The sequence below is a fragment of the Micropterus dolomieu genome, linkage group LG04 (assembly GCF_021292245.1).
Source record: "Micropterus dolomieu isolate WLL.071019.BEF.003 ecotype Adirondacks linkage group LG04, ASM2129224v1, whole genome shotgun sequence".
Classification (NCBI taxonomy): domain Eukaryota; kingdom Metazoa; phylum Chordata; class Actinopteri; order Centrarchiformes; family Centrarchidae; genus Micropterus; species Micropterus dolomieu.
In genome coordinates, this window is record NC_060153.1 from 8,928,420 (window position 1) to 8,948,611 (window position 20,192).

Sequence of the window (20,192 nt, forward strand, 5' to 3'; positions counted from 1 at the left end):
TGAGAAAGTGGTGGGCATTATCATCAATGCAGCACATGGTAATCACAGGAAAATAATTGCTGTCATCTTTGCCCAGTTACTTGATTATTGCAAAGCCAGATACAGGTTTTTGTACCTTCCACTGCCTCCCAGTGATCATAGCCAGTATAAAGTGACATGGTAAAGAGAAAAGGGAGCAAAGTGAACATGTAATTAGCAAGTAGTTTCATGTAAGTACTCTTTGATTTATAATTCAACATAGCGAGAACCCCTGCTACCCAAGGCTAGTGCTCCTCTGAATTAGGCCTACGACTGGGAGAGGCTGCAGCAAGAGGGGGGAAGAACCTGACTAATTTGTGCTCTGTTTGAGGTGGATTTAAAAAGGGAAGGAGACGTGAGGTCCATACCCTTGACCCGGTAGGCGTCAGATCATGGAATATGGCACATAGGTTTAAGGATGAACTGTTATCTAGGCCTCTCTGTCTCTCTCACTCTCTGAGAAAATGAAATGATGATCAGAGTTGTAAATGACTTTGCAAATGAACTTTAGAGAGAAAAGTTTGATATGATGAAAGCTGCTCATTTATAATTTGACTCAGCAGTAAAGTACATGGTGGCATTAGCTTTATTTGCAAATGTCATCATATGCTTCAAGACAAACCTGTGTATGAAGTTAGTTTTTTGGGAGTTGAGCAACATCATTCCCACTCTAACTGCATCTTTGATAAGGGAGGCCTTTCTGTCAGCAGTGGCCTCATTTTTTTCTCCGCTCAGCTTGGTACATACTGGATTCTCTTTGCTTTCCCGTGGGTCCAATGATCCCCCGATCATCCCATATTCTGACGCCCTTATAAAGCTAATGTGCTGATTTTACGTTTTCAACCTGCCGTGATCCCCCACAATCCCCTCTGTTCCCTCCGGTTCTGCTTTCACACTCAAGTGAGGATCCGCTGCCGCTTTGATCACAGTCCCCCGTTAAAGGTTTAAAACGTCTCAATTCCTGACGATTGTTGGGGCCTCTGTGGTTTACTTTAAGCATTTCCCCATGCCCCCTGTCCAAATTCACCACTCCTAAATGAGGAACCCTCTCTCCCAGCTTCCCATCCCAGCGCTGCTTTCAAGTTCCCCCGATTGGGTGCCGCAGCTGTAAGCCCTAGATTTTGTCTCCTCCATCTTTGTCAAGCCCATTTGCCAAATACAAAAAAGACCCAATAAGCTAGGTCTTCATTGCTGCTCTCCAAAGTAATCCCCAGATCTCCCACTCTCTCAAAAATCAATGCAAAGGTTGAGATGAGGTGAAACTCCCTTCTTAATTCATTGGGCTTGGAAGTGATAAAGTCTTAGGATCACTTTTTTTGCAATCATTGTGGCTCCATGATGAAACTAATTGTCCTATTTCATGCAGCCTAACAGCTTTTCAAAATGTCCTTTATCAACATACTTAGAAAACAGTAGAACTGAAGAAGGTGTTGGTACAGTGCTGGTACAGTGTTTTTAAAGCTAAGAGTGAATGTTGACAGAGAAATACCAAAACTAATTTAGCGCAATATCAAGTGCTATTGGGTTATGTGAGAGCAGTTTTTTTTTACAGCAGTAAATATCAGTTTACATCCATCAGTAACAGAGCAACAACACCGGACTCATCTTTCTCACCACCTGTCGAATATCAGCCCAATATTCACTCACTGTTTAGCACATGAATAAAAGAATAACTGGCACTTCGGCTTTTGGACTTTCTGCACCAGACACTCATTTATTTTGGCTCTCTGACATTTCATGCAGGGCAGGTATCGGGTGCTTGGCTTGTGTGAGGTTGTTTGCTGGAATCGGTTCCCACAATAAAGTATATAAATACCACAAAAAGTTGTAAAGTTTGGTGATGATTTTTCATTTGATCTGAGACACAAAAATTGTGTAAATTTGCAATAATGATGATAACTTTTTTTTGCAACTTGGGGGCAGCATAACAAGATAACAGTAAACTGACGATATTGACATAATATCACATTTTAGCTAAAAGCGGCCCATTTACACATCCAGCAGATACGGAGTAACATTATAATTTATTAAGTTGTCTTTCTGGCCACCTGGTGAGTGGACATTCAATATTAACTTTTCTCAAAGCTCTGTTTTTGGTCTCCAGCAACCCTTGAGGGAAACATCTAGTTTTTAGCAGCTAAATGCTCCACTATGTTCACCAATTAGATTCTCTACCTTTAACTCTCTAACTACCAGAACACAGCTTTCTGCTACTGCTAATGAGAGCGGTGACATTAACTAAAACAATAAAGTTTAGTGACGCACTAAACATCTTTGTAGAGCTGAGAGGACATTTTATTCATTGTTGAATGAAAAAATTGATTAGAGTAGCTTTAATGGAGCTTTAAACATTAAGGTTGGGTGCTTAATGCAATAAAACTGTTACTTTTGGATAAAACATCAGACATAACAGTTAGCCATTTGTTCTTAAACCAGTCCAAAATGCTGCCTCTGCATCAATGAGGTCTTGTTTGAAAAAGAGGGCTAGTGCTGGGACAGCAGTAAATCTGCCAGCCAGCCTTGGCTAATGTCAGCCTGATGGAGGCTCCAAACCAGTGGGGTGGGATGTTCCGCTACAACCCTCTGCCCTATGGTCTACCGTCATAATTAATATGTTGTTGTATCAAAGTTGAAGCATTTGCCTCCGAAATGTCCCGTGCCCAGCCCCCTTATTAAAGACCTGACCTCCAAGCAGCTGAAGGTTGCTCTACATACTTGGCAAACCCCCGCATGAAAACATCTGCTTTCCTCACAGGCAGGACCGCCACGGACCCCATGTCTCAGCTGGTTCCCACAACTCGGAGAGAGAGCCCTTCCCCTGTCCTCACGCGCTGACCCCCACATTTATAACCCCCACCCCCGCCGCCACTGAGACCTCCTCAAGCCTTAGGCCCAGGCCTGGACCTCTCCATCACCTCACCCTCTCCCCCGTCCACATGTAGTACTGTGCCAGTGTGGTCACTTTACTGCTGAGAGGACTGCTCCTTTCTTGTTATCCCCACATCACAGCCTGTCGAGGGGGAAGGGAGGGGTGGAGGGGGAGTAGGGATGAGAGGCAAGGAAGGCGTGGAGGGAGAGGGGGAGGAGGCATCTGCGCTGCTCCCACAAAGCGGCGACTGTTGGAACGCTGACAGAAGCATCTGTCATCCCCTGCCTTCACACACTCACCTGCTGTCCGAGGGCCTGACTCTTTCTATCTTCCTCCTTTGCTCCCTCCCTCCTTCTCTCCTCGCTCCTGCCTCTCTGAGCTGTCTTAGTGATTGTGTGAAGCTCTTGGACGCCTCCTTTAGAAATCCCATAAACTGTACCTTCTCCCATTCTTTAATGAATCAGAGCCCTCAGCGCCAGTCCACAGAAACAAATGTGTAGATTTCTATTAAATACAACTGTGCTGGTATAATTTTAAAGGTTGTTTTGCACACTCCTGAATGATACAAGTTTTTTTCCAATCACCAAAATAATGCTAAAGGTAACCCTCCAACATGCATTGTGAGAGGATGGCCTCTGAACAACATCTATGCAGATATACATGACATTCTACTTTGCCAAGTCCTTGCCAAATTAAGCAGTATTTATGAACAAATATTGCTATGGTGTTAATGAATGTACTGACCTGTCTTGCGACTACTTTATCATTCTCCAGTGGCACCCCCGTCCATTCCCCTAACATGCTGAAGGGTTGCCAGCAGTAAGGGGAAAGATGCCAATCCATGTGTATGACACACACATAAAAAACACACACAAGCTCAAGGACACCATCGCTCACTCAAGTCCAGGGAAGGTGCCCTTCAGATGATGCCACACAGGAGAGTGAGAAAATCCAAAATCAATGATTCTGCACAAAGTTTGAAGCAGAACAACCTTTGTAAATTTTAAACAGTATTAATAATTAGGCTGAGAAATGGCAGGTGAGGTTATTTAGAGGAGGCGTTTTCTTTTCTATTCCCTGTAAAGACGTTTTTGGGGAGTTTTTCCTTATTCAAAATGAGGGTTTAAGGATATACGGTGCTGTACAGATTGTAAAGCCCTTTGAGAAAAATAAATAAATAAAATTTAACTTGACTTATAGGTTGATTCTTTGCAGCACACCTGTATATTGTTATTCAAATCAGTATTTAGTATTGGTAGAGGTAGCTTGAAAAGGTTGCTTTATACAATATATGTATTTGCTTATTTAACTTGCCCAAAACAGAACATGTAGAATATGAATTTTTAAGTGATACTTCACACTTTATTTGGTTCATGTAAATCTGAGTCTAAAATAAATATTTGAAATTGACATGTGATAGCTTCACTCTGCTTTTGGATACTGTTTTAGCCAACTCTCTATTGGAAGTTTGTTTCAAACCTCAGCTGAGAGTCTTTGGCTCTGTCTGTTGATCTGGCCACACAACCAGTGATGGAAAAAGTATTCAGACCACAGAAATACCACCGTTTGATAATACTTCATTACAAGATCCATAAATGCCAAAAAATCAATTTCTTCATCTATACCAATGCATTTTTTATAAGCCAATCATGTTTTGCATGTAAGATCTGAATCTGTCAAAATAATGTGTAACTAAAGATGTCAAATAAATGTGATGGAGTAAAAAGTACAATATTTCCTTCTGATATGCAGGAGTAGTATAGCATGAAAGTAGCGTGAATGGGTTCTGAAATATAGTACTTACATTTCCTGTTGTTTTTTGGGTTTTTTTACACCTTTATCCAAAGCGACTTACATTTGAGGAACAGCAGACAAGCATTAATAAAGCATCAATACAGTAAGAGAGTTACTAGTGAAAATAGAGACCAAGAGCAGCAATATGTATAATAGCTATTAGTGTGCATGGCATCAGTGGGGTAAATACCTATAGAGAAAAGTACTGTAATTGATACAAGAGAAATATGAGGAGATAGAAGAGCACAAGAAGTGCATGTTAGAGGTTGGGGGTGATATAAGATGAAGTGTACTTGAGAACATGCAGTTTCCTGAAGCTAGTAAAATAGTGCATTCATGACATATGCTGAACATTTATCTATATTTAACCCCTCTCAAAAACATCCACTTATTTTTATTGCTCATGAACCAGCACATTTCACTTTGACATCAGGTCTCACCTGAGAGCCTGCGGCTCACCTGCCTGCATGGCTCTGTGCTGGTCAGGCTGCTGCTATTGTCTGTGCAGCAGTTCCAAAGATCTATGCTTCCCTTTTCTGGGTTGTCTCATTGCTGTGATGGCCAGAGGGCAGCACTAAAGCAGGGAGGTGATTTTGAATGCCACTGGTCATATATAAAGTAGCTTCTCTCAGCGTGTGAGCGAGGACACTGCGAAGAAGAGAGGCAAGTTAACAAATGAGCGAGGAAGGATAGCAGGACTTTGTGTCCCTCTGAGACAGAGTGGGTTGGGATGTTCTGCCAACACATCGTCTGCCAGGGTGAAGGATACACATTCACATTTATATCCACACACACACACACACACACACACACACACACACACACACACACTGTCATCTCTCTATAGCTCCATCCCTGGCCTCGGTTACAGCCGTGTGTCTGAGCAGGAACCCCACTAAGCTGGCTGGGGTCCAACACCAAGGTCTCTCACCTCGCAGGCTGGGCAGGGGGCCTGGTAGCTCCTGTGAGTTATTCCTGGGCATGGACCTGGGTTCCACCTCTCTCGTCTCCTTTTGTCTCATCCACTCTCATCTGGCCCATCCTGGCCTCCTCTTCTCCCTTATCCCCCTCTCTGGGACCCTGTGGCTGATGAGCCTGTCCTTCAACTATATCAGCATCTTGTATTGTCTTTAACACACACGCACACACTTGGATTTATGTAAGCTTGCATGTGGATCTGTATGGCCACAACTGTTGAGGTCACCTTCATGTGCTTCCACCATCTGCAGTGTTTTATGAGTTTAAAGCACTTCAGAGCCTGGCGGACTTATGGAAAGACTCTTGATTATTCCATGAACATCAGTCTGAATACAAAAAAAACATTAGGCAAACAAACAACCTAACAATTATTAAGAGAAAGATTTGGAAGTTTTTTTCAAGCAAAACTGTCAGACATTGTCCAGTTCCAGCTTCTCAAATGTGAGACTGTGCCGCTTTTCTGTGTTTTATATCACTGCAAATTTAATATTGTTTTGTTTTAGACTGTTGGTCAGACCATAGAAGACATTTGAAGACAAGATCAATTTGGGATCCAGAAAACTGTGATGGCCATTTTTCAGTCATGTCTGACATTAAATAGATCAAACGATAAATCAAGGAAACAACTGTCAGATGAATTGAAAATTAAAGTTGCAGGCCTAACTAGAAATAAATTGGTTATAACAATAATAAGGCATATAACATGAGTTTGTGAAGATGGTCCCGAGTTCAGACAATAAAGTAGATCGTAAAGAGCTACTACAGATACATTATGATTTGCAGAGTATGAAAACAAGTCCTCTTTCCATTGGTGGTTTGTTTGAACATGCACTGCAGTAGTAAAACCACAGTTGAATAAGTTCAAAAACCAGATAAGGGGTTTTGGGCATTCCATACCTGATTTTCAAATGAAATAAAAACCAGGCAAAGCATAACGCGATCTTGCTATTCTAATACTTATGTTCCAAATAGCTAATCCTGGACAGCAATACATCACTTTTGCTTACACTTCATGTAAGGCCTGATCTTTCCACAAGAGGTCACTGAATCTCCAACCACAGTCAGGATGTCAACAAGGTATTTAAAAAAAGATGGCTCTGTTTTGTCATTAAATGTGTCCATAATTCGCTGGTGGACACTCATACATAGAATAGACCTACACAATTCTTTGAATGTTTGTTAAGGATTTGAGATTAAAGTGTAATAAAAGTAAACAAAGAAGATTTATTTATTTATTTTACAGGGATGGAAGCCATGTTCTTTGTCTTACTGATAACCAGTAAAATAAATCTATACCTAAATTAGTCCTGGAATAATCCTACATGTTGCTGGATCCTGCATAGAGTGGCAGCCTCAGCATCAGTACCAGGCAGGTCAGAGGAGCAGCTGCAGAGCTCCCACTCCGATCCTATTTTCAAGGCACCAAGTCCGACCAAGATTTAAATGATCGGGTGAGAGCGCATGCGTGTAAATCGACGCCCACTTTTTTCAGACGTGTTCGTCAACCTAAATGTAGTGGCAGTAGACGATCTTTACAGCAGCGAGATGCTCAGCATGGTTAGTTGCACAAATACTTGACCCCATTAAATCCCTATTTGGCGTGGTTATGACTCCCACTATAACTTCACAAGCACTCCGTATTTTTCTAAAGTGCCTTAAAGCTTTAAGCTCTGCTTCTCTAAAACAAAAAATACAATTGACATGTCATTGAAATCGACTCCCCCCCGCCCTGGCATGTAATGGTACAGTCTGTCGACGTCCTGCGCGGGAGCGGAAAACGTGCATCCGATTGTGGAGCGAAAGGATCGGTGTTTTTTTCTGGTAAATTTTGAGCTGTTACAACACTTTGTTGAAACATCAATTATATCCTGCTTTCTTACAGACGTCTGCACAAACTAGAGGTCAGTGAAGTGAAGTTTTTCAGTTTCGGTAGCATTAACGCAGCTACAACAAGCTGGCTAGCACGTCCGTTTGTTGATATGGCGTTCTGCTCCGCTTTCATCTTGTTCACGCTTGTTAGCTCAGCTTTTAGGGACGCTAATGTCAGTGACATTAGCTTGCGCACATTCACTGTGTGTGCGTGAGAGAGAGAGAGACAGGAGTATTTTTGTCACACTGAATGTTGAATATAATGTTTGAAAGAACTATGGAGCCCAAAGGATGTTGGTGGTGTTCAGGGGAGGGGCACTGCATGGACACGTTTTACATGCCTGAGTATATGTCAGTTACCATAACATTGTTTTATGTGACTTCCCATACGTGCAAATATGTTAAGGTGTGTGTTTACATGTCTTCGTTTTCCAGCTTGGTAATACGTTCAGCATGGCTCCGGATTGGAAACCTGGTGATCTGATCTTTGCCAAGATGAAGGGCTATCCACACTGGCCTGCAAGAGTAAGTCTAGGCCTTTTTTAAATATGGGCAAAGTCCTGCAAATGTATTTATATAGAACAGTTAATTACTATTTAAGTCAACGTGCTGAACATTAAAATGCAGGTGCAACCTCCCATCCACCAAAAGACAGCAAATGACTCACATCCACCCCACAGAAACAAACCACAGACACAAACAAACCTTACTAATCCCACGCCAGAGAAAATAGAAACCTTTTCCGTTTGCCTTTGAATGTGAACACGTAAGTAAGTACCTGTTTTTTCCTAATTTCTCTACCAGATCGATGAAGTCCCAGACGGTGCTGTGAAGCCATCAAATATCAAGTTCCCCATTTTCTTCTTTGGCACCCATGAAACGTTAGTACCCGACTGCTAACAGTCTTTATTTGCTTTAGTGTGATGGGCTTTATTGTGCCTACTTAGTTGAGGTAGCATTTAATGTTTCCCTAAGTCTAAGTGGTCAGAAGAAATAGAAAGTAATGCAGGAAAACTTAAATCACTTATTTTGTGGTCAGGTAAAACTGATGTAGGAAATTGTATTGCCAATAAAATAAAAAAAAATGGTGGGAAAAAGTCAATTCCGCGCTTAATTTGAGTTGTCAGTGTGAAAGTTTACACAACACACCAGCCTTCCAATAGGATTACCATGTCAAGGTATCTTATCCTTGATGCGGGTGAGCAATTCATTTAATGTTAATGGAACATTTTTTGTCTCCAATAAACTGTGAAAGTGTACATTTTGATATTATATTGGAGTTTTTATATTGTAGTATAGTGAGTTCACGACATAGAAAGGATTTTAAATGGCTGCATTTATGGAGAGCTTTTATTCAGTTTTATTTATTGAGCTCTCATTGTGTTCTACTGACAATGTTTCTTAAAATACATAAATGTTTTATCAGTGGCTGAATAGAGTTACCTGTGTTTTTTGTCTGTGTGCTGCTGCTCCATTTCACAGTAAACACACACACTACAGTTTCAGAAAGTGTTAAATGGACAAACATTCTGGATTATCTTCTTTCAAACAGTGCCTTTCTCGGCCCAAAGGATATCTTTCCGTACCTGCCCAACAAAGAGAAGTACGCCAAGCCCAACAAGAGGAAAGGCTTCAATGAAGGATTGTGGGAGATTGAGAACAACCCCAAAGTTGAGCTCACTGCACCCAAGGTACATCTTCCTCCTCTCTGTCTCCTCCATAGACATTTTTCAGTATTTATCCTCCAGACGTTGGCTTCAGGCTTCGACTGACGGTACCTCAGATCCTGCTATATCCCCGAGTCTGACAGTTTTATTGTCACTTGTGTTTACTTTTATCCTGGCTATTAAAGTCTGCATTAAGTGGCCCGCCAAAGTGTTTTTATATTAATAGTAGTTTGGAGATACCTGAGAGAAATTGGGTTACACAAAAACTAGCATTGCTTGGGGACAAAGTTCTGCTGAAGAAAAAAACTAGCAGCCAACATTTACTTTGCTATGCTAATAAACTGTTGCTTGAAAAGTTGCATGTAGCCAAAGTTTGGTTGAACCTCAAACACACAAGTAAATTAGATTTCTTGGTTCGTCCATGTTAGGTTTGGCCCCTTTCCCGAATCTTATGCCAAAACATGTTGTGCTAATTACACAACATTGATGCATTTGTAATTGCAGCTTAGGGAGGAGTGTAGGAAATAATTTACCATATAAAATCTTGTTTTGCCTGACACCCCAAGTTTTACTTCTTCAGCTACATGTTGGACTAGAAAACCTTCAACAACTAAAAAGTCTGAAACGTGTACCAGCTGGTGGCTGACATAAAAATGCTGAGAAAGGGCTTACCCTGAAATATCCTTGCACATTGAATAAAATTTTTTGCAGACTTTTGTATCTGTTCTTGCCGGATACTTTTCTGCCCAGTCGGCTACTTTATTCTTAATTTGCTGGATAAAATTTGTTTTGGTCAGTCTGTAAACGTTTTACGTCCTGAAGAAAGTTATCAAAGAGAGAAAGAGACATTCCAATAAATCGACCCCTTTCCTCCTCTGAATAGGATGATTGACATTGACAGGGCACAGCGTTCAGCAGGCTCAGCAAAACCAAATGTCATTTCAGTTTATTACAACTAGAAGGAATTTTTTTTTTCAATTCAAATTATTATTTAGTCATAGCTTTGTGATAAAAGACTTAAGTATTCACTTATATGAGCAGATTTAACTTCTAATTTAACTTTTAACATAATACTTTTTTGTTATTGTAACCCTGGCTTTGAGTTTGTCATGTCCTAGGATGGCCTGGCCTGACTGGGCTATTTTTTCAGGGAAATTTGTCAGCACTGGTTTCTCACATGTATTTACAAGGAAAAGAACGCCTGATGTATGCTCATGTCCATTCCTCTGATATTATTGTTTGTACATAGCTGGTTTAGAGTGTCCTAGTTATTGTGTTTTTGCCAGTTTGTTTCATCTAACCAATGAATTATTCTATGTTTAAAGCCGGTCCCCCCAGAATCTTTCACTGAAAAGGATATGGACAGCAGCCAAGAGGGAGAAGATGAAGCAGATGACAAGGGAATAAAATCCAATGTAAGCTCTTACTCTTCAAATCTGTCATTCATTAGTAAATAAACACAGTCGCTTCACTGCATTGACATGCTACTGGTTTGTTCCTGTGTTGTCAGCTTGTTTGTCGCTGTTTTTCTCTTATCTTTCTGTAACGTGTGTCTGCCTCACACAGATTTACGTATCAGTGCAGGCAATAGCCTACAAATTGATGGTTTAATTCTGTATTAATAGATTAAAAGGCAGTAGTGTGTGGAACAGTAGGATACCTCGCTAACTTTTCTCCCTTTCAAGACTCGCTTTACCCCACCACACTGCGTCCTATGCTGTGTCTTGGGTGCATTCAGGTTCCAGGAAGTGAGGCTGAGCAGGAGAATGAGAATGAGGAGGAGGAGGAGGAGGAGGAGGAGGAGGAGGAGGAAGGGTCTCTGATCTCTGAGCAGGGTCCTCAGAACCAGGATGTACGTACTTTGCATGCAGGGGTCCCATAATTTGGTGCAGGGCGCCTCATCCCTTCCCCGTGGGAAAGCATGTGACACTTGGTGGTTTTTCAGTTGGTGGTTTGTTTCTGTTTGACTCAGAGTTCTTGTTGGCGGCCACAAACTTGCATTGGTGCTTGATTTTTTGATTAGAGTGCCTTATCTGGGTTTGCTGTGTTAATGCCTCTGAGGTGATAAATTACCTATAAAGAGAGTACTTTTATTTATTTATTTTTTTTTTGAGGACACAGCCCCCGCGTTGCCACTGAAAATAATTTACAAGTTAAAATGTTATCAGGTAAGCACAGCTGGCTCGGATTCAAATTGATTTAGGTATGGGATATTGACTCTGTGTGTGACCATCTCAAAAACAATTGGAAAGTGGGTTTTCTTCGTCTCTGTTTAACCTCTCTGAGACCACCCTGACAACTTGTGTTATTGCTTTCCATTTCCTGCCTATTCCTTCATAAAACTATTGTTTGCAACTGGTTGATGTTATTTTATTTTTGCATGGCTTTCTGTGTGCTTTGGAGGAAGGTAAGTTGTGACCCAGTTTTTTGTATTTCAACATTTCTTCTGCTGTCATAAGCTGTGTCCCATTTCCCAATATATAAGTATACCCAAAAAGTTAATGAATATTAAATGATTTTTGAGTCTGCTGTTAATTTATACTATTGTTCCAGAAGCAGTGTATAAAGAAAATGGAGGAGCTGCTCACAGTTGAGGAAGAAATGTATTGTAGTTTAATTTCTATGCCATTCCAAAGTCAGTTTGATTGGCACATGTCACATTGGTCCAATGAAAGCCATGTATATTCTTTTTGACAAACTGAAGGATTACTTGTTCCTTTTTATGGGTTTTATTGTCAGCTGAAAACTTGTTTCTTGTTTCTTCACTTGTGCAAAGTTGATGTATTGGAGATAGATGGTTTTCACAGGACAGTGATGATGTAGACAAAAACTGTATACTTTAAATATTAATATATAGTATACTGTATTCAATTAGTGTGTTTGGAATCTGGATACAGCCGTTAATAAAACACTGGCACATTTATTACAGCAAAGAGTGTAATATCACAGTTATACACTAGCTGGTGCTATTGATCCAAACTACAAGAGGATGGTAAAAAAAAAATAGTGATCAAATTGTCCACATGACATGTTTACCTGACTTTCATTTTTAGCAGCCCCTGCGTGAACTTCAAAAAAAGTTAGTATTGTATTCTGTAATAAAATTAACAAGAAGTGTCGCATTTTAGGCCTCGGCACTGAAAGAATCCACAGATGTTCCTAAATCCAAGAGAGGAAGAAAGAAAAAGGTTGGTAGTATTTCTTAATGGGCTTACTTTTAGTTATCCTATAATCTATCAAATGTGTTTCATAAATTAAACGTTTTATATACATTTATTTTATAGAGTGATGTTGACCAGGAGACTGAAAAAGACAATGCAGGTGCTAGTCCTATTAGCCCCTCAGGTAAGCTGTGTTCCCTGTGATGTGGGTACTTGTCATGCTGTTTATGGCTTTCTGCTCTTAAGAAGATAAATACAAATTTTATTTTAACTGTAAGTGGAATTCTTGGCATTCAGCTCTCCTTTTGCATAAACTGGGTGTGTGGTGTGTTTCTGTGTCCATGTGAGCAGGTGCAGAGGCTCCTAAACGAAGAGGCAGGAAGCCCAAAAGTGAGAAGTTACTTTTGCTCCAGCAGCAGGAGAAGCAAGGCTCAGGAAGTGAAATGTAACTAAATGAAAATGAACACACAGTGCAAAATCCACTACCTTTTACCCTGCATTTGCCTGGGCTGCGGACCCACAACGATCTGTTTCTGCAAGGAAAACATAATGCTATAATTCTTTAGGTTTGTCACATTAGCAATGCACTATAGAGAAACTGTGGTCAACCAATATGAGTTTTTCGATTGCTAATGCAAGTATTTAGAAAGCAGGGAAGTCGATGGCCGATACATAATGCAGATAACAAATAAATAAGTCATGTATAATTTCATTAAGCAACAGGGGCAGCTTATTTTAAATTATGCAGAGCCGCCCCGTTGCCTTCACTCCGTGGTCAATCAGTGGACATTGTCAGTTGTTTTAAGTATTTAGGTACACATATGGACGAGAAATTGAGTTTCACTGAAAATGTTGATTCCATTTGTAAAATAGCCAGTCAGAGACGGAGAAACTGAAGGAGTTTGGGCTCAGTCAAAGTGTATGTCAGCCTGATTAAAGAGTATTCTCGTGATAAATATCTCTGTCTAGTTTGGACATCTAAAACTTATAAACAATAAACAAGCTGTCCGGGATCGTCAAAACAGCAGGGAAGATAATAGGCCAGCAACAAATGTCACTGGATGGCTTTTACAGTACAGCTCCACATAGGAAAGCTGTGTCCATAATTGGTGACACTAAACACCCTCCACCCCCATACTGAGTCTGAGTACTTCTGGCAAACAAAAAGATCTATAAGAGATCCTTTCTACCTAGTGTAATAAACCTAATGAACAAACTGGACTTACCTGCAACTTTCCGCACAGAAAGCATATTGTACACTGTTTGTACGTTGTGTTAACTGTAGTGATGTGTTGAGAAGTGCGGCATTGATTGACGTTATAGGATGTGTTTATTTGTCTGGTGAGACCTTGAGTGAGATGATTTTCCGGCCTCGTCTGAACAATAAATTTGTGTTCTATTCAATTCCATGCAGAGTACAATCTAATACGCATGGTTATCTCAGCCAGTAACTTGTTGTTTCAGATGGAAACTATTAATGAATCAAATAGAAAAACACATTGGGTTATGCTGTAGATTTCAGAACGTGACTAGTGTTTAAGAGAGAATGGGGTACAGTTTGTCAGAAGTGACGTCATTCAGCTGCATTATTCTCTACAGTATAACAATATATATTTTTAACACTAGCCAGTAATAGTTTTAGATTAGACTTGCTGTCATTTAGGGTGATATATTGGCCTCGAGAGTGCAGGTATCGGCCGATGACCCAATTAATCACTAATAGGATAATGACCCTTAAATGCTCGTGTCAAGATGCAAAGACCAATAGAAGTGCTCCTAGTTCAACCGATCAGACCAAAGCAAAGCTCTAAACTAAGTTTGCCCTAAACTTGCATTTATAAACAATATTAGTTGAAATGGGAGTGGGCTGTGCTTATGGGCGCTTTCAGCTTTACATTTAAACTGTTAGTCATTACAGTTACATTCTCATAATCTCTAGCGTGAGGTGAATGTAGTTTGTAGTTCAGACATTAACTTATCCTCTAAGCCTCTTAAAAGACCTTTTCTCTCCCACTTAGGGACACTGCTGAGTCAGACAGAAAGAGAAAGAGGGCACCAGAGGACAAGTCCAAGAGTGGAGATGAGGAGAAGAGAAAGAAGGAGGACGGCAAAGGAAAGGATGCGGAGGGGAAGGAGCCTGAAGCAAAGAGGAAAAAGCCAAACAAGGAGGACAGTTCATCAGGCTCTGACAATGAAGAGGCACGTTTCCGGTCTACACAAATATCTTCACAGTTTGAATTTGTCTGTGTGACACACCAGACAAAGGTATCATGTTGAACAGGATGATGCTTTCATGTACACAATTTTGTTCTTTTTTAATCTCAGAAAAACAAAGGCAGAAAGAAACACCAAAACTCAGAAGTGGACAAAGATGTGCGGCGGCGGAAAGCGGATGAACTAAGAGAGTATGTATACACACAATGCCAATTAGAAGTTCCAAGAGACAAAATTATGTCCTCATAGTATTTATTCTGATCTGACCAACAGCCAACAATCCAAAAGTATGTAATTTACAATTCTATGAAGAGCAAAGCAAAGCTAACATTTGAGAAGGAATAAGCAGAAAATGTTAATTAATGGTATTTAAACTCGAGGAATGACTAGATTACTAAATAGTTTAACTAAACAAGTTTCATTTAATATCAGTTACTCATGTTGCCCTGTTTATGACACTGAGATTTAATTGTAGAAAATCGTTACGAGAGGAATGGATAGATTTCTAACATGTGGTTATTCTGTCTTGCAGGCCAAACAAAGATGATGGGAAGAAAAATGAAGAAAGGACAGGAGTCAAGAAAAAGGGTGAGTACTGTAATTCAAATACTTGAATGAGAATAAGATTATCTTAAAATAAAACCATTTGAAGCCAATAAAATGAAAGATATTGTTAAGAGTGACTGATGTCACAATCATCAGTGCAGCTGAGTTGAATAGAAAAACTGGGAAAGTTGAAGCTTTTTTGTTATTATACAAAACACTATTGCATTTAATATGTAAGTAGTTAATGTAGAACAAATGGAACAAGGTTGAATATTAAACTAAATAAGAAATAAAAAAGTTAACTATAATCTATACACTCACCAGCCACTTTATGAGGTACACCTTGCTAATACCGGGTTGGACCCCCTTTTGCCTTCAGAACTGCCTTAATTCTTCGTGGCATACATTCAACAAGGTGTTGGAAACATTCCTCTTTGGTCCATATTGACATGAAAGCATCACGCAGTTGCTACAGATTTGTCGGCTGCACATCTATGATGCGAATCTCCAGTTCCACCACATCCCAAAGGTGCTCTAATGGATTGAGGTCTGGTGACTGTGGAGGCCGTTGAAGTACAGTGAACTCATTGTCATGTTCAAGAAACCAGTTTGAGATGATTTGAGCTTTGTGACATGGTGCATGCAGGCTGTCGCTTACAGACAATGCTCAATTGGTACTAAGGGGCCCAAAGTGTGCCAAGAAACTATCCCCCACACCATTACACCACCACCAGCCTGAACCATTGAGACAAGGCAGGATGGATCCATGCTTTCATGTGGTTTACACCATCTGAATGTCATAGCTGAAATCAAGTGTCATCAGACCAGGCAACGTTTTTCCAATCTTCGATTGTCCAGTTTTGGTGAGCCTGTGTGAATTGTAGCCTCAGTTTCCTGTTCTTAGCTGACAGGAGTGTCACCCGCTGTGGTCTTCTGCTGCTCTCCGTAAACCCTAGAGATGGTGGTGCGTGAAAATCCCAGTAGATCAGCAGTTACTGAAATACTCAGAACAGCCCGTCTAGCACCAACAACCATGCCACGTTCAAAGTCACTTAAATACCCTTTCTTCGGGATTTTACCTTGCATTATAAGAATTTTCGCCCACAGCACTTAAGCCAAACAAACAGAAGAACTATGCTGTTGTGATTTGGTGTTTACAGATGCTGCTTCTGTCCTCTTTGTCTGTGTTTCTGTGAGGGCGGGGCTTTGCGGCTTCTTCTAGCGCACACACACACACACACACACACACCCCGTCATTTTGAAGTCAGCACGCTAGCAAGAGCTCATCACTTCAAACAAACTCTCAGAAGTGAAACCACATCAGCAGATATAAGATGCGAGCACGATGTAGATTTTGTGGCTGTTTGGGCGAAGTCAGATTTTCTGTAACTTAAAAAAATGAAGTTAAGTCTGGTCAAGCTTTGTAAACAAGGAGGTTACCCATGTGAGAGTAGTCTCTTTCAGACCCCCTTATACTGTGTGTTGAGCAGCATATGGAGGCTGTCAAGTAGTCTAATAATCTGTTTTAATTTTAAACAGGCAAACGACACCACTTTCCGTAACACACCCACTCCGCCACCCCTGAAAAAAAAAATTCCTGGGGGAAACACTGAGTATATTTCTTTCTTCCTATCTACTGTGTGTGTGTATACAATACAATTGCCCTTACAGGGATAAATTAAGTTATATGATTTAACTGAATCAAAATAAAGGTAGTAGTGGGAATCAGGATATTGCTCTAATGTGCAAAAAACATGGTACAGTTAGTTTAGTACAAAAAAAGAAGTAAAACCATGATACTGTGCAGATACGGGGCACAGTTTCCAGATTTCTTTATAATAACCCTTTGTCATTAGCTTGGAACTCCTGTAGAAGCTTGCGGTTTTCAAAGACAGCTAAGTCAACAAAGCAAAGTGATTAGATGACCATCAGACCTACGGAATTGAACTTTAAAGTGTGGTAAACTTATGTCATTTAAAGTCATTATTTAATGTGAAATCTCGTTGTGGTTCAACTGTTTCATAATTGATCCTTCACAGAGGTTTTTCCTCCCTGACTACATAAAGGTGGCCTCCCTGTTGGGTCGCGCCTGATCTTCAGGCAGGGGAAACATATATAATTCTTACATTCAAACTTGATTCAAGTTCTCTCTAAAGATAGTAACGGAAGCCAAACCATTTTCATCATAATGTTTTCACATCTCTTTCCTTTTCCACAGAAATGTCAACTGACTTGAAACTCCAGAGACTGCACAGTGAAATCAAGATTTCACTGAAAATTGACAACCCTGTAAGTCTGTGTCAGATCATTAATACTGTACATCACAACTAATACAAGTCCATCTTTCTCCACAGAGAACTTTATTGCAATATTTCATGTATCCCAGGGTAAAATAAGTGAAACACAGACTCAGTTCTCTACATGACAAAACAATTTCTATTAGTTTGACACAGACAGCTGGTCATTGTCGTGAATTTACTGTGACAGAGCCAGGTGCAGTTATCTGTGACACCCATGGACATGTTTTAACATTTTAAAGAAAAGAGAAGGCAATGAATTCCCTCTTTTCAACCATAGCCAAATAGATACAGCAAATACTATCAATGTTCATCTTGTGTGATCTAAAACAAAAATAAGTGTCCATTATTTTAGTCAGGGACTTTCGAGTTATGTCCTGAATTAGGACAGTTTTTGAACACTGTTTGACATGCCTCCCTCAGGCAAGCTTTATTTTGCTATATCTGGGTACTGTGATTTTGATGTTTTGTACCTCAGTATTAACCCCCCAAAAACTATATAATAAGATACACAAACAAATAAAAATTTAATAATTGTCTGGAAAATTTTCAATATTCATACAAATATATTGTACAAATGCATTAATTAGCTCTATTTTTCCCAGTTCTTTTTAAATGTATTCTCTTTAACTCTCAAGAGGTATGTAAACTTAACAAAAATGTCTTGACTTGGATTTCTGGTAACTTAATTGTTACTTACTAGATGTCTTCTCTCATCACATCTTCAATGTTCCCAACATACATCACAAGGCAGATATTTGGGATTTCATATCCCAAAATATGTTTAACAACTAACCTTGCCCCAATATAGCCGTATCTTTGTACAATCCCAGAAAATAAGCGAGTGGCCAGCCTCCACCTCCCTGTCTCCAACAGTGTTGTGCAGCAAGTTTCCTGCTGTTTGTTTTGGGTGCGAGTTAAATTCTTCCAGCAGAATTCCCTCCATACTAGTGAGCTTGTGGAAGTACATTGTGTCCTCACATTTGATACCATTCTTCCTCTGTTATTTGAATCTTAAACTCTGCTTCCTATTTTGCTTTTATGCAGAGCATTGTTTCCTTCTGCTTCCTCCCAAGCAGGGAAGTTTCATCTTGTTCCGACGTTATCTCTTTTGTAAAGTGGTCTCTTAACTGCAAGTATTGAGACTATACTTTGCATTTAAATCTTAAAAAGTCAACAATTCATAATTTTCTAAAACCACACACGTTGGCGTTATGCCGTATTTGTGCCCATTTTTGCATCCAACATTGGAACATATATGGCTTCCTATGTAAACCTGTTTGTCTTTTTCTACTAAAATATTCCATGTTTCTAACGTAAATGCTGCTATTGGATCCATATAATGTCTCAAAGCCTGGTCTCTCACCAAGATCTGGGTCTGGTAACCCTATATAACACCATGGTTAAGTTTGATAATTAACATTAGCTACATTTCTTCATTATTGCTCTATGTATTTACTTGGTTTCCTTTCTTTCTTTCTTTTTTGACTTCTAAATGCCTTTTCATATATTTTCTTGCTTCAATGCCACTTTTTTTTCTGTCCTGCCCCCACCCCACTAGGATGTGAAGAAGTGTCTGGAAGCATTAGATGAGATCGGTGCCCTTCAAGTCACAACTCAGCACCTGCATAAACACAGTGAACTTATTGGCACGCTCAAAAAGGTAGATTCACTCATCCAAAATCCATTTAAAGTAAGACAGTTTGAAACTGAACACACAAACATCCCCAGGGTGTGTTTCCAAGCACTTTGTTGAGTGGTGATGCATGTTTCTATCCGTCTTCTAGATTCGCAGATTCAAGGCCAGCCAGGACATCATGGACAAGGCCACCATGCTGTATAACAAGTTTAAGAGTATGTTTCTGGTTGGAGAAGGTGACTGCGTGCTTAGCCAGGTGCTCAACAAGTCTTTAGCGGAACAGCGGCAGCACGAGGAAGCCAAGAAAGGAGCACTGAAGAGGGTGGAACAAGTCAAGGAAAACAACTCAGGTACTATTTATCACAAATTGAATCATTTTCCTTGTAAGATGTTTTTAACTCACTTCAGAGTAAAATCATTAGAAAATATATAACACATAGCGTGGACAGGAAGTTATTAGTTCGTCCATGGTGCCTGTTTCAGTTGGCTGGAACACACGCATACAGACAGGCGAGGACACTTGGTGTACACGTGAGTTGTTCAGTAATTTCTATACAAACGTCTCCTTTTCTCCTTAAACCCACAAACATGAGTTTTCTCCAAAAAATTTGAATTGAATACAATAAATGTGGAAGTATCGACTTATAATGCCTCTGAACACATTAGATAATGTCTTCTGGAGTTCACATTGATTATTTGTCTAAATAATGTTAAATGTTCTGCACATTTGAGCACGGAGTGAGTGGTTAAAGGTTGATTAGTACTCAGGGTTTGGAGGAATTGCTGGAGGTGCGACGTCACCCAGACTGAAGTAAGCACCTGCAGCTCTTAATCTTACTCATTTTTTTTTTTTTTACCAGCACTCTCTTGCTGGAGTATAGCTATAGCTGGAGTATGGCTACAGTATTTCTGTGGAGTTTTTAGGGGATTTTTATTCTGTTGGTGTTTTTGTCAGTTTGTTTAACTATCAAGCACGATTCTTGCATTACACACACACACACACACACACACACACACACACACACACACACACACACACACGCGACATCACACGACATCACAAGGGCTTGGTATAGTTTGGAAATGTCCTTATCAATGCCCTACAATTGTTACCGATGGCAAAATATGTCAAACTGTGCA

At 40.1% G+C, this 20,192-nt stretch overlaps 1 protein-coding gene across 5 annotated transcripts in view; it reads left to right on the forward strand.

The window, feature by feature from the left end:
* The first annotated feature begins 7,393 nt into the window (after window positions 1-7,393).
* Window positions 7,394-20,192, forward strand: part of psip1a (PC4 and SFRS1 interacting protein 1a) — a 15,721-nt gene continuing 2,922 nt past the window's right edge. For 2 of the 5 annotated variants that reach the window (XM_046046599.1, XM_046046603.1), the window contains exons 1-16: window positions 7,407-7,560; window positions 7,964-8,053; window positions 8,333-8,409; window positions 9,081-9,219; window positions 10,521-10,610; window positions 10,934-11,047; window positions 12,324-12,383; window positions 12,480-12,540; window positions 12,708-12,801; window positions 14,375-14,555; window positions 14,682-14,761; window positions 15,103-15,158; window positions 17,335-17,405; window positions 18,975-19,076; window positions 19,201-19,402; window positions 19,536-19,583. In XM_046046599.1, the coding sequence (XP_045902555.1) occupies window positions 7,982-8,053; window positions 8,333-8,409; window positions 9,081-9,219; window positions 10,521-10,610; window positions 10,934-11,047; window positions 12,324-12,383; window positions 12,480-12,540; window positions 12,708-12,801; window positions 14,375-14,555; window positions 14,682-14,761; window positions 15,103-15,158; window positions 17,335-17,405; window positions 18,975-19,076; window positions 19,201-19,402; window positions 19,536-19,583 (1,447 nt within the window). In that variant the 5' untranslated portion in view covers window positions 7,407-7,560; window positions 7,964-7,981. Of the gene's footprint in view, window positions 7,561-7,963; window positions 8,054-8,332; window positions 8,410-9,080; window positions 9,220-10,520; window positions 10,611-10,933; window positions 11,048-12,323; window positions 12,384-12,479; window positions 12,541-12,707; window positions 12,802-14,374; window positions 14,556-14,681; window positions 14,762-15,102; window positions 15,159-17,334; window positions 17,406-18,974; window positions 19,077-19,200; window positions 19,403-19,535; window positions 19,584-20,192 lie in introns of all 5 variants that reach the window. The other 3 variants (XM_046046601.1, XM_046046602.1, XM_046046604.1) reach the window with 3 other exon arrangements.